Source organism: Brassica oleracea, chromosome C4 (assembly GCF_000695525.1).
Source record: "Brassica oleracea var. oleracea cultivar TO1000 chromosome C4, BOL, whole genome shotgun sequence".
Lineage (NCBI taxonomy): Eukaryota > Viridiplantae > Streptophyta > Magnoliopsida > Brassicales > Brassicaceae > Brassica > Brassica oleracea.
Genome location: NC_027751.1, coordinates 43,913,435 through 43,928,523, shown reverse-complemented (window position 1 = coordinate 43,928,523; position 15,089 = coordinate 43,913,435). Strand labels below are relative to the sequence as shown.

Genomic DNA, 15,089 nt, shown 5'->3' with positions numbered 1-15,089 from the left:
ATGGTTCGAACCCGGATTATTAAGATTTAAACACCAACATTTATATCACTAAACTAAATGATACTTTGTACATTGATGGCCGAAACTAATATATATTTATGAAGGTCGGAAACCCTTGCTTCTTCGGTTTTCTTTGTGGGTCGGGCCTACAAGTGTATTATGAGTTTCATTTTTAAATGAGATTCATCACGTTATATGAAAAAAGCAACAATTATAGTTTTTCCATATTGTAAATTGTCTTCGTTTAACATGAGTTAGAGTTTTTTTCATCATTGTCTCAGACAAGTCTGAGTTACAGAGTTGTGCCGTGTGTATGTTCATAATCTATTTTTCACCGGTGAACTCTTCATCTCTCCATCTTAAATCGCTTGATCATAAATGTTCCTGATTTGTAGCCCTTCTGTAAACCCTATATATATGATTCTCATCTTTGATGAACTCAATCTGCATCTACACAAAACTCATTGATTCCTCTTAGTTTTAACCATCTTCTAAAACATGTCTCTCTCTGCCTCTCCAGTTCCTCAAACCGGCGTCCCAGGCGTCCGTCACTCAACCTTCGAGTCTCTCCGTCTTGGTCGTAGTAGTCAGAGCATAGCCTCAAACCTCCTCGCTTCTGGGATTCCCTGAACTTCAAGAAAGACAGTGAGTTTATGGAAATCACGGTTCTCTTCATTGATGAAATGGTAAGTTAATCTTTAATTTATCACACTTATTTAATATAATTGTTTTTAATTAATTTCCTGATTCTTTGTTGAATAATATTATTTGCAGATTCCGTGATTCATGGGTTTATCCCGTCGTACGTGCTAATCATTACATGCCATCTTTGAAAGACGGTTCCATTGTGAAAGTCGATCGATTTGAGTTTGCTAGGTGCTCAAGCATGTACAAGATAACTGACCATCCATTCCTCATTTGTTTCATCTCACCAACTATTATTGATGAAGTCATCACGGGTGCTCCTGAGATCAATCTCCAGTCATAATTAGACTATTCGACAATTTGCAAGTGATTGCGAACACAAACCTAGAACTCTGAAATTCCTCGGGATATTCCGAGGATTTCCTTTTTCGTCGGAATGTCCATCAGAATACCGCTGTTTTCTTGTAGTGGTTATCCGTCTCCTCATTGATCCGTAAGAAATAATCAACACACAATTCCTTTTATATTATTATCTATATTGTGCTAACATCAATAATCAAAAATATTTCCTACCCAAAATCTGTGGTCGTCTATTTATCTCTCTTACTTATCAAACTAATTTTACACAAACCTTTATTTTACAACTTACAAGAAACCACAACAACCCAAACAATCAAAACACCAAAAACTAGAATTCCAAAAGAGACGAATCATTAATGATCACCTCTCTTTTTTGTTTAATCTTAGAAATAAAATTCAAAACAAATATACCAAACCAATCATTTCAACTAAAATTCAACGACACATACTTCGAGTCAACTAAACAAATACACACTACATGACCAGCTATTTAACAATTTACAAACTTACTTTCGCAACGAAGAAGACGAAGACGACAACCAAGATTAGTGAAATTACCTAAACAAAAAAGGAGAGTAAGTTACGAATTCTGATAAATAAAACTAACAATGATTTTTGTTTACATATTACCCATCAAATAAAAGATAAACAAACACAGACACACCAGAAGATACAAGAGACAATCCCGACAGACACAAAGACGGCAACAACATCTTCACCTGCTCACTCATCTTGTCTTATAAAAATAGCTTACATGCCCAATGTCAAGAGACCAATGTTATTGTGTTCTTATGAGAAATACATAAATCCGTTTAAAACTCATTAATGCTCAAATACTCAGAACTGTCACTCATTTTATAGTTATTTTTACAAGTTTTCATGTATTTGTTTTAAAGGTCCGGTAAGAGCAACAAGTTTAAAAATAAAATAAAAACATATAACAATAATAATAAGGATAATAAACATTATTAATTAATACACACAACTAAACTGGAGAAAAAATATCCGGAAACAAAATGTACTCTCAACAATTTTAATATAATTTATGTTCTCTCAATAGTACAAAAAACAAATTAAAAAGACAAACAAACAATAAGTCTCAGTGATACAACAAACAACACCACGAACTATATCAATCATATTACTGACACAATTTAGTCATTCATAAGTGGAGAATAATGCATACACAGCTCATCATCAAAACTCTAACCCTGTAACAAAAAAAAATTTGAAAAACAACTCAAAACGCAAATTCACAACTACAATAACCCTAGCAAATATTGAGATGAAACAAGAACTCTGTCCACAACTCCACGCTTACGCGGAGGCAATGCCCCTAGTTAAAAGAATGCACCAGTCAAAAAAATTCCATATGCTATTAAACAAGAAATAACTAATTTACATAACTGCAAACCAGTTATTTTTTTATTAATGTGAAATGCTACAAAAAAATATGAGTTTAAAATAACTAATTAAAGGGTACGACTGGTTTTTCCGCTACCACCCGCAAACGCAGCTTTTGCGGTTGGTATCGGTTGTTGGCGTTTTGCAACAATCACTCAAATCGCTCTAAACCGTTTCAAACCGCTCTAAACCCCATAATTCAAAAGCTGGTTCCAGCTAGCGTATGCGTAGATCTACGTATGCGGTTGCGGGAGGATAATTTTTTTAAACACTATAAATACAAAAATAAAAATATTCAATAAAATTTTTAAATTGGAATTATAAAAATACGAAAATATATCTATTATATTTTAATTAATATTATAAAATTTTAAAATAAAAATATTATTTTTAATTTTTAAAAAATTTAAAACTATAACTTTCTAAATATGTTTTTATATTTATTATAATATTATGATTTTTGATATTTTTATAATTTTATAAAATATAAATATTGTTAATTTATTATTTAACCGCTATTGTATTTAGTAGTTAACCAGTCATAGATATTCCGCAAACGCACTAATTTCTAACCGCAGAACCAGTCGTACAAATCTCTTAAAACCGCTAGAAACCGCAACCACCCGCATCCGCAAAATTTCGCAACCGCAACCGCTGCGTTTGAACCAGCTAGGTACTAAATGTGTCGAAACGTGATAATCCATTTTATCTATGGAGTGATGCTTAGATTTTTTTTTGTCGTCCATTTTTGATTCTTGGATAAGCTTCTTATCTGATTTTGAATTAGAGGCTGATTCATTCGGAAAACGCAAAAAAAAAATTGAAATCAAGCAATAAAAGGAAGAAATTTTATCGGAAATAAAACGATAACAAAAGAACAAAACTTTTGGGTGTGATTGAAAGCTTTAATAGAGTAAAATTTTACTCAAGATCAATATTTACTCTATATTGAGCTAAAATGTTACCAATCAAGTGGGATATAATTTTTTTATTTACTCTATGTACTGTGCACAAATAGGAAAAGACACACTAAATATTATTCTGAGTTATGTTAGATATATAATTTTATTCTGGATACTTTTTTCTTTCATTTTTCACTTTTTTCATTTTTTTCTGATTTTCACTCTTTCATTTACTCTCATTTCTTCTTATATTTACTAATCACACTCTTCATCTTTCCTCTAAACCACATCTGCTGTTATTTCATCAAGTCCCTGTATGAAAGAATTGAGAGAAATGATATAGTAGTTATTACATTTAAATTAAAAGATTGTTTCTAAAGGGTTGTTCGAATCTTGGTTTTGGTGAAAGGGTTTACACTTTAAAGATTCAACCACTAGACCAAAGACAACTTTTCCATAAAATTATTACATTTGTTTTAGATTTTAACCATTGTTTTGTTTTAGTTTAACGATTTTATTGATTAACAGACCCGGACTTGGAGTAAACAGTTTTTTCAAGTGATAATATGAAGATGTTTCCTTCATTTAGAAATGCCGATTACTAGGTTCTTCGAGCTGAATGCAAGTGGGTAGCATTTTACAAAGAAATATTTGTTTAGACCGAGTTACAATATCGAAAACTTTATCCATATATGTGTTATGGCTCTGACTGAAAAGTATTATTAGCGATAATGTAGTGGAATAAATATTGTTTCAGCTGAATTACTCTATTTTTTTATCCAATCAAGTGAAAATCATTTTCCTCCCATTTTCTTTAAACACTGTTAAAAAAGAGTAAAATACACATACAATTTTACCTTAACTATAATAAGAGTAAATACATTTACTCCACTTTACTCTCTCTCTTCCAGTTTTATTTTTTCTCTCATTTCCACTTTTTTATTTTCCACCTATTTATTCTAATTTTCTCGGCCACAATCTATGTTTTGTTTTATATAGCGGGAAACTGATAAAAGCCGTTGATTGATTTGGAGACGAGTTTCGGAAGTAGAAAAGGCGAGAAACAAAACTTTGAATTATCTCCCTCTGGTGTTCTTTGTTAGTGTATAGACTATTTTATTCTCACTAAGCTTAGCACACAACTCTTGACTGTTTTAAGCATTGGTTCTTATTAGTAAATTTCTTTTTCATTGACAATTTTTTTCTTAGCTCAAAAGAATCCTTTATCGATAAATAATTCTTATGATTTAAGCAAATAATAATAATTCTTATGAATACATGAAAGATTATTGGGTTCCAAAAAAAAACATGAAAGATTATCATTATCTACATTCTACAATTACACGAAGACTAGTATGACCACAAGAATCACAACTCGAATTTACATGTGCATCATCATCTTCATGTTTCTCATGTACACAATTTTCATGTTTTTCATGGATCAAAACCTTGTTCGAGCGATTACCCTTTTCTGATGTATTACCATTACAACAATCATCGTTAACAATTGTGACAACATGATCATCTTGGCCTTTGGTCGCCCAGCCACAAACAATGCTTTTGGAATTTGGTTTCTCGGCAAAAATAGGCGACTCAATCTTGTCCTTAAATCTTGCAGCTGATGCAAGTTCATGTAGAGATTCCAAGATATTCTCGGTCAGGTTAATGATATCAATGAGCAAGGAGATTGCTGTCAGAAGTGAGATTAATTCTTGTGACTCAACTTCTTTCAAGATGCCTGAATGAAGTAAGCTGGTGAGAGATTTGCAGGCAGACTGTGCGTTTCGGACATGAAGATCGGAAGAAGATGGTTTAATCATTTTAGTTAACGAAACTGACATTTCTTTCATTGCTTTTCCTGATTCCAAACTCATTCTTCTCAACGGTTCTTCTAGTTTCTTTCTTATATCAATTGACACCTGAAAGTTTATAAACAAAACAATATCAGTTTGATAATCACGGGATAAAGAAAAGGGGTGGTATTTTTTAATCTTGGTTTTATGAATTTTATAAAAAATGAAACCATTTGTGATGCAGATTAGTGTCTAAATTTCAATTTTATTTGCAGTCGGTCAAATATTGGTAAAAGATATTAAAAATGTAATACAATAATTATAAATCTTCATTTTATCACTGTTTTAAATTTAAATATAACATAACTATGATAATTTAAAATTATATTTGTACGTTATAATATAAAGTTTAATAGATTTTGGATTATTTGCTTAGATTATATATATTTAATCCGTTTTGGTTTGGATATTGTTTCGAGTTTTAGTAACTTAATCAATAAAAACCAATCAGTGTTTTAACAAAATTTTGGTAGTTAATTTGGGCCTAAGCATCTCGTTTTGTTTTTTTCGACCCCTTAAAGAATAGCTTTTTATATAACTTGTATTTCCTGAACTCTTTATTTCATAAGACGCTGATTCAAGAACAAGTTTCTGATGAGTTCCAATTTTACGAAGATGTCGTGAAACAATTACCTGAATATCTGCATTTAGATATGAATTCAGGGCATCAATTCGATAAGCACATTGTCGGATTAATCCACCGATGGATAGATATTGTTTCCAAGGATGGCGGAATCGGAATTGGCCGTGACCAGGTTCCCATTTAGCAAAATTAGCCTATATAAGAAAACGACAAACTTAATGATAAGTCTAGTTATAGTGGTAAGAAATGAAAGCAAGAAGGAAAAAATCAGGGATCACCACTCACCAAAGATTCTTCATTGCTTTTTGAGTTGAGAACACTTTTGTAGTTGTCAAAATCATTTTTGCGTTTGTCAACCTCTTTGGTGTCACCATCTTTTACCGTTTCACAATACTTGTCCCCAAATTCTGCCAATCTCCAACATTTATTTTTCTTGATGATGAAAATAACCATTCCTTTTATTTCATGTCATGTTATATGTGATGAAAATTACATGTCCTCGACTAACCTAATTTCCAAGCTTTACAAACTTTTCAAAATCATATATAAGAAAAACATTATAAATGTTTTTTTTTAAAACGCTATTTGAATAAATCTTTCCTCGTGTACTCTCACAAACTACCGAATTTCAAATGTACAAAACCATTTAGTTACATGCCACATCTTATAAAGTTACTCTTAAAAACCACCAAAAAATTGTAGTACCTAACACAGATAATTATAAGAAAATTGTAGTTCTTATAACTAAAGAATTTTAACAGACTATCTAACATATTCTTATTAGTCAACCACTAGCATACGGAAGCGGGTATGATAACTTGACACAATTCCCACGAAAAAGACTCGTGGCCAAGTGCAAAGTACCTAGCAAGTATCCAGTGTTCCAAACCAGCCTAAAAAGAGTTATACTATTTTAATCAGAACAAATGTCTTAGAGGATATACCTAGCAAAAAGAAGGAGAGTTTCTCAACGTTAGAGGCGAGGAGAGAATGCAGATCTTGGCCTGCCCAAACAGGGCAGACAAAGATGGAGATAAGGACACAACTGAATCCTCCGATGATCACAGTGGAGATTCTCTTATGAGTCAACACGAGAACTTGTTCCTCTCTGAACCCCGACACTGATATCAACGCAAAGGTGAGTATGAATATCAAGAGACTGTAATCATATCTCGCCTTCACCCGCGGAAAAAACCGCACAAATGTCGACAAGGCCGCTGAAGAATCCAGCAAAAAAAAAACATTAGTCTGATTAAATGACTTAAGGTTGTGATTGTACAAATGTCAATTTTTGTTACATGTAAAGAAAAAATATTCATTTTTAATAATCATATATATATAATCAAGTTTAGAAAATACTGCTGAAAAATATTTATGCTTCCCTTTATAATTAAGATGCAAATTTAGTTCAAAATGTTGCAGTTTAATTTGATTTTTAAAGTTGCATCCAACTATGCTTATGTAAACGGGAAAAAACGATACAGTTATGTTTCTTACTATTTCTTACTAAACATTGAAACAAACAACAACAAAAAGAATGTTTTAACCGTTATATTTAATTTATTGATATATATACAACTTACCTTGTATAAAGACGAAAATTGCGAGAAGAATGGGTTCTCCTGTTGAGCCAGACAAGCTCGCAAGGTGATGAGCTCCGATACCAAGTGCCCCCGCAAATAGTGTTGCCGCTACTCTGTTAAGTCCTTTCCCGAGCGTGGCCCCTACATATAAGTTCATTATAAAACGGAAACCAACATGAAATATTTAACTATAACAAGTGATTGTTATCCAGACTTTATTTCCTGTTATGAGTTGCATGGCATGCATGCAATACATAGTAGTTGATCAGCCAATATTTTATTTCTAGGATGTTGAGGATCGTGGACAAAAAAAAAAGGATGTTGAGGATCATGAAGGATAAACCTCTAAATAACAAGATCTTAAGTTTAGAATGAGAAAACGGACCAACAGAGAATTCGAAGACGACAACAACGGTCATGACAGCCCACATTGCATTAACACCGAAGCTGTCGTAGAGAGGTTGGTAATAATAGAAGGAAGAGACCAAGGAAAGAACAAGACCCACTTTGAAAGAGTGAACAACTCTCCTGGGGTCTTCTTTTGCCACTCTCTTCCCTTCTCTGACGAGGTCTCTCACTTTTTCCATTTCTATCGATCTGTCTCAACTGATCCTTTTGTTATCAGTAGAAGAGAGATAGAAGCTGAAAGAGGAGGCGTTTGTTGTGGGTTTATATCACATGTTATGTAGATATTCAAGCATATTTATAAGGAGAATGAAAAGGTATAATATGATGGATAGCTTATATAATGATAATAAATTATGAATATCATGGCTTTCGTAGAAAACTTATCAAAACAATTAGCATTGGTTTTGTTGAAATAATAGATACTTTTCAAGTATTGATGAATATTAGCTTATAACTTTAATTTTAATAGAAACATATTACTTGCTTTCCTAAAAACGAATAAATGACCTGCCTTTTACCCAGTAACGGTTTTTCCTTTTCAGGTACTACTATCCATCCGTCGAAATCGAAGCAGTTCTCCGGAACTTGAAGCAAAGTAAGCAGCGAAGGAACGGCTTTTACCTAATAAACAGTTTGGACTTAATTCTTAGGTTCTTAGAGATTTCTTAAACTTTTTGCGGTACTTAAGAATCAAATTAGCTGTCCTATGGCTGCAAGCTTCTTGTAACCATTCCTAGTAATGAAATTTACAATTTAGCAAAAAAACAATATTGAAGTGCATGATGGTAAATTTTAAATAAAAATGAATGCTATTAAATTTTCTAGATTTCATGAAAAATTCATCTCTCGTTCGTCTAAAGTTGAATGTGCGATGAAACAGCATATGAATGCATAGTATTCACTGTTAGATTTTGTTCCATGTTAAACTATTGTAACTTCACATGGTTAGATTTTGTTCCCCAGTGTTTCAAAAAAAAAAAAAGATTTTGTTCCCCATATTAAACAATATTGTAAATTCACTCATGTGAATTCAGTTCTCAAATTTCAAGTATAGATATAAATCGAGTTTAATCATATATATACATTATGCGGCTTGCAAAAAATCTAAACACATGTGTTAATAATCAATTTGAGATCATAAACCACGACAATTGTTTGTAAATGAAGTATCCACGTACACACTTATCTGGATTAGGTTTACGTTACATACATTAAGATATTGTACAATCATAGATGGCAATGGTACTCAATATCTTTACGCTAATTTGAGGCCTCTAATTTATTTCAGGTTTGATTTGCCTCAATGGGGTTAGCTCAACTTGCTGCCTCTAGTCCACCAAAAATGAGGAAAAGTAAGATCAACCTTTTGAAAAATCAGTCGAGGCATCTTGAATATCTTAAGTTGGACTATAGCTTAGTGAAACAACATTAACTTTCTTCTTATCAAATTCATTGCTATACAAGAAAGAGAAAACGTCGCAGAGAGGATGACCACTAAATATCTTAATACAAGGATACTAATACTTAAACCCATATGGATCGGGTCATGGCATGTAGTAATAATAATAAAAAGTGGCCACATTCCAAAATGGTACTTATACCCAACTTCTTATCATATCGATTTGATATGTGATAATGGGATACAGAGCCACAAGTTGCTCGTAAGAACTAGAAAGAGCGTCTTTTACCAAAAAAAAAAAAAACTAGAAAGAGCGTCCAATTTCTACCCTATTTCTTATTAAACCACCTTTTGTTATAAATGAAAATAAATATTTTATAATATTATTTTATTATTACTTATTTTAAGTTACATAATTATATTTTACCATAATAATATAATTTTAATATTTTGTAATTATATTATATATTATATATTATTATTTTATTATTGAGCCGTTATTAAATCAAATATAATTATTTCGTAAATGAAATACATATTCCCAACTGGTATACTAGTTGTATAAATCACTTAATATTTGAAATAGCAACTATGTGCTTCCGCAAACTTCCACACTAACATCCATCTCGTTTATACCAATCAAACCTTTACTAATTATTTTCTCTAGAATTTGCCATTCTTCTAATGTTAAGGGTTCTTGGTTGCTTCTTCGTTCTTTGAAGCTCTATCCTGCATCATATATAGATATAAGTAGACCCTCTTTCTTACAATGCTATTGATCTCCAAACCAAAGACTCTTTTGAAGAACGTTTGAGAAAGAAACTCTTTAAAACTATCTCATTGCCTCTATCCATTTGTGGAGTCCTATATCTCTTGTCAACCGGCCCCACTAACTAATTGATGCATATGTTTTGCTGTGTGATTCAGACTGATAACAATATTAATCGTATCGTATGTTTTAAACTAAGAAAACGCTAATAGCTCACTTGGTTGTAAGGTAGGGAGTTCTTGTTCCTGAATTCACATCTTCGCTTAGGATTGATATTTTACACTTTAATTAACATTTATTACCAAAGTTTGGTCTTTAGCAGAGTCGCAGGCTGGACGGTTGACGATGAGCCCTAGCAGACCAAATATGGATTTATGATCCTTAATTTATATATATATATATATATATATATATATAACTTATAAGGTAAAAACCCTTATATATATAAATTATGAGGGAAAATTTATTATATATTAAAATAAAAACATTACCAACCTTTTAGCTATGAGACATGTCGTTACCATAATGATTTATAGTCTTTACAATCTATGTTTAGTCTATTTAAATATATATTATGTTTTTCATTAAACTAATCACATAATTAATTATTAATGTATAAAAAAGATTTTTTTATTTTTTCCTTAAATAACATCTACGAAATTAAGTAATGTGATTAACACATATATAAAAATTAATAATTTTAATAATAAATATTTGAATACAATTTGTGTATCCTCTATCAGTTTTGTTAATTTTACATTATTAAAATAAATTTAAAAATCACATTAGCCATAAAATAAAATTTATATTTTTCATTATATGTTTTAATTAAAAAATTTTAAGACGATTATAAATTAATAAAACTATTAAAAATCTCATACTGAAATTTGGTTATAAATGATTTATTTTAAAAAAAAATAAAAATACAAATGATCATAAAACCATTTGAGTAGGAATCTTCATAATAAATAGTCGTACTAAAAATATACTATATATCTATGTTAAAATAATTGAAATTTAGTTATATATCATATAAAATAGAGAAAAGTGATTGTTTGAATTTATTTACCATAAAATTATTTAGTTATACACACCAATTTAATTATATATATAATAGTTACAGACTTATAATTATTTCATATATATTATTATTTTATTATTTCATAATATGTAAAATAATGCAAATAAATAATAATACGTATATATAATACTAAAAATAAAAACTCTGCAAAATCGTTTTTATTTTTTTTCAATGTCTAGTTTGCAGTCTTTTAAGACTTAAGACCACATTTGAGCGGAAATTATTATAAATCGTAAGAACAGCACATTTTTGTTACATATATGTTTAGTTTATTATAACCCATAAATTATTAATAAATTTAATAATATCGTACGATTTTAAAATACTACGTACACACACATTTAAAATATTTATGTACAGATGAATCGTAATACGTCTCCAACAATATCTAAAGTATAATAATATATTCTAATATGTCTTTTTGTGAAATATGTATGCCTGATCTTGATTCAAGCATAAAAAGAGAGGTAAACAAAAATATCAGGTTCCATAATATATACAGTTTCGAAAAAAGGTTACATAGTATATGAAGTAACTGTACAAACAAGGATGGGCCATGGTAACCAATATCTTTAAGTTAATTTGAGGCCTCTAAGAGCATGCCCATTAGAGGATCACAAGGGGTTCATGGGTTCGGTTTCAGAGGCCCGTAATTTTTTTAAAAATTAAAAATGCCATAATTTCGGTGAACCGGTTCGTCCGAGTAAACCCGTATGATACGGGTTCAAGCCACGTGTCAACACCTCATTGGAAGGTTGTTTTTGGGTTGACGAAGGCGAAACACGGGTTTCGCGATAGATCTTTCATTTTCTCTTCTGTCTAGGGTTTCTTTCTCTCCGAGGCGATTTCCGTGCGACGCCGACGCCGGAGCTTTTCTCCATCAAATCGCCGATAGACTGTCTCCTCCACGAGCTCAGGTGAGTATCGAGTACATTGACGGTTTAATAGAATTGATTCTGGGCTCGAAAGCGATCTCGGGAAATCGAAATCGATTTGGGGGTTTCGAGTTAGGGTTCTAAATCGAAAAGGGGGTTTCGATTTATGGTTGTAAATTGTCTTGCGGGTTCGATTTAGGGTTCCTTTATCGGGTATTCGTAATCAGCTTGGGGTTTTCGAGTTAGGGTTCTAAATCGATATGGGGGTTTCGTTTTAGGGTTGTAAATCGTCTTGAGGGTTCGATATAGGGTTCGTTTCATAATATTGTTTCGTCATTGTATGTTCTAATAATTTTGATTTCTGGTACAAATGGATCCCGCAGAAGAGAGAAGAGAGATGAAGAGGCAAAAGGAGTACTACAACATGGTAGGATACGTTTGTGATTCAGAATACAGGATTCTGACAAGGTGTCCGTGTGGTTCAACGATCATTGACGAGGTTCGGGGGAAGGAGGACTACGACACCCTTCCTGGGAAGCGTTTCTTCACCTGCAAAAACTACGAGGTAAACGAAATTCTGATTTGTGTTAATTTCTATTAATTATGTTGCACAAACGCAATTCTGATTTGTATTTATTATGTTGTAAACAAGGATGATTGGTTGCATTATCGTCATCCTTGGGTGTTTGGTGTCCAGGAGGAGATCGAAAGGCTGACTAAGCGGGTGGAGGAAGCTGAGCAATCAAGTTGGTGGCGAATCTCAATAAACAGATTGAGACACTGGAGGTTAGTATTTGTGTCCTTTAACGTACCAGATATTTGTGTCCTTTAACGTAGCTGATTATTATGTCACTTACACAGTTTAATTGCTGTTTCCATGTCCAGGAACAGGTTCAAATCCTCACTGTCAAGGTTGCTGACCTGGAGAAAGTGTGCTTCGAATGAAAACCAAAGGTAAGATTCAATCTCAATAATTGTTTGAGTGATTGTTATCTGAACTAGAACTTAAACTTAAACTGAACTAAAACTTAAACTGAAATAGAAGTACACTGAACTAGATCTTAATTTATGTTGTGATGAATGCTCGAGTTTGTCCACTGATGTGTAATGAATGCTATCTGTGTTGGTTGGTTGCTGTGATGATTTGCTGTGATGAACTAGAACTAGTTTTTCTTTTAAAAATTATCCGGTTTGAACTAAAACTTAAACTGAACTAGAAGTACACTGATTTGATGTGTAATGAATGCTATCTGTGTTGGTTGGTTGCTGTGATGATTTGCTGTGATGAACTAGATTCATTAATTCTTTCATTAACTATAATGAATATTTGATAGTTAGAGTTATTTTAATTGTTCTCTACTATTGAAGCTAAAACTAGTTTAAAAACATAGGAAATTCACTAAAGAAAACGCAGACCAACTTAAAAGAACAAAGAAAAACAAATCTGAAAACACAAAATAGATCTTTTTTCCCTAAACTCTCCCGGGTTCGTTAACCTATTAGCTTCCCAGAGCAGTCAAACAATAGACGTAGAGTCTTTTGAGGTTCCTAGGTTTAGTAGCCAGAGCTCTGAAGATCCTAAACCAGTGGAAAGGAGAAAGTGGACACCAAAAGAAAACTTGGTGCTCATCAGTGCTTGGTTGAACACCAGCAAGGATCCCATAGTCAGTAATGAGCAGAAGGCAGGGGCGTTTTGGAAGAGAATAGAGGAGTATTTCAACTCAAGCCCTCAGCTCAGTGGCTTTGCTACTAGAGAGGCAAATCAATGTAAGCAGAGGTGGGGAAGAGTGAACGAGCAGGTGTGCAAGTTTGTGGGAAGGTATGAGGCCGCTCTGAAGGAGCAAGCTAGTGGCCAAAATGAAAATGATGTCATGAAGGCAGCCCATGACATCTTCTTAAATGACTACCAGGTCAAGTTCAGCCTTGAACATGCCTGGAGGAAACTTAGGTTTGATCAGAAATGGAGATCAAACTCTGTGTCCAGAGATGGTGGAAAGGAGAAAAGGAAGGAAGCTGCAGAGGTGGTGCCTGACTTGGAAGAGGTTAGGCCTCCTGGTGTTAAGGCTTGCAAAGCAACCAAACGCAAGAAGCACAGGAATGAAGCAGCTTTTGATCAAATACAGAGCATGCTTGTTGTGAAACAGAACATATCCAAACAGAAACTCCTTGATCGTCTCCTTGCCAAAAATGAAAATGATCTATCTGATACCGAAGTGTCTCTGAAGAATAAACTCATATCTGAAATGCTTTGATCTGGTATGTTTAACTTGTTTGAGACAATGTTTGCTTGATAGATAGATTTGTTTGTTAAGAACCATTAGGGTTAATTGACAACTTGTTTTCGAAGCAAACATATTTAATTTACTTTCTTGTTTTGTTTTGCAGGTCACGGGTTGTACGTCTCTACTGGCTATGTTTTGTATTTGCAGGACACGGGAATCTACTGGTTTGTTTCACGGGAAAGTGTAGAATTTTCTTTCTTTCTATACTTATTTTTTTCATTCACGGATGTAATGTAATGCAAAATGATGTTGAATCTACTTGTTTATCTAATGCACTCACGGGTGTATGTACTGCCTCTCAACTTGTTTCACGGATGTAATGCACTCTCTATATATAAACTATGTCTGTAACAACCCCGTACCGTTTTAGACATCGGTCAGTCAGCCGGGCAACAATCAAACAAGAACATGCCCGAACGACCTTCCTTTGCTAAGTCCGGAAGTGTTACTGATACGCCCAAAACGGGATCACTCTTTCGGTAAGGTTGATATGAACTCAGATCCGAGAGGATTGAGAACTGATGGATCGAGGGGTGACACTAAGGGTTGCGGAATAGCCCAAAGATACTACCAGACTTCGATCGTTGCCGGATATGACGCACCGGTCCAACAAAAGAAGGATCGAAACTTGGAGATAACCTCACCAAGAAACTAAGAAGTGTTCTAAACAAAGAACAATGAGAGAAACTCATAAAAAAGGAAAAACAATCTGTTTTATTTCGTGGCTCTAAGACCTTATTTATAGGATTACAAGTTGTAGATATCCATAGAAAAATGTGCTAAAAACAAGACATTGGAAATAGAAACAAAGACTTGACTAAATAAAGTCTTTGACTGAAACTTGGACTACCTCTTCATATAGCCACGACCAGGACTTTGAAAGGTGAAGAATATACTCCTGATATGGGCCAAGACATGTCCCTTTGAGGCCTGGTCGAAATCCAT

The 15,089-nt window shown here is 32.9% G+C and overlaps 2 protein-coding genes across 2 annotated transcripts; one reads left to right on the top strand and one right to left on the bottom strand.

The window, feature by feature from the left end:
- Nucleotides 1–4,633: 4,633 nt before the first annotated feature.
- LOC106340754 (aluminum-activated malate transporter 7) lies at nucleotides 4,634–7,985 on the bottom strand. The gene is made up of 6 exons (XM_013779600.1): nucleotides 7,716–7,985; nucleotides 7,331–7,471; nucleotides 6,692–6,964; nucleotides 6,033–6,154; nucleotides 5,798–5,941; nucleotides 4,634–5,230 (listed from the first exon to the last, which is right to left on the bottom strand). Exons 1-6 carry the CDS (start codon nucleotides 7,915–7,917, stop codon nucleotides 4,634–4,636), a joined length of 1,479 nt encoding a protein of 492 aa, XP_013635054.1. The 5' UTR covers nucleotides 7,918–7,985.
- A 4,247-nt stretch (nucleotides 7,986–12,232) lies between these two features.
- Nucleotides 12,233–14,114, top strand: LOC106338979 (glutathione S-transferase T3-like). Its single transcript, XM_013777828.1, has 3 exons — nucleotides 12,233–12,427; nucleotides 12,515–12,608; nucleotides 13,366–14,114. Exons 1-3 carry the CDS (start codon nucleotides 12,233–12,235, stop codon nucleotides 14,112–14,114), a joined length of 1,038 nt encoding a protein of 345 aa, XP_013633282.1.
- Nucleotides 14,115–15,089: the final 975 nt, after the last annotated feature.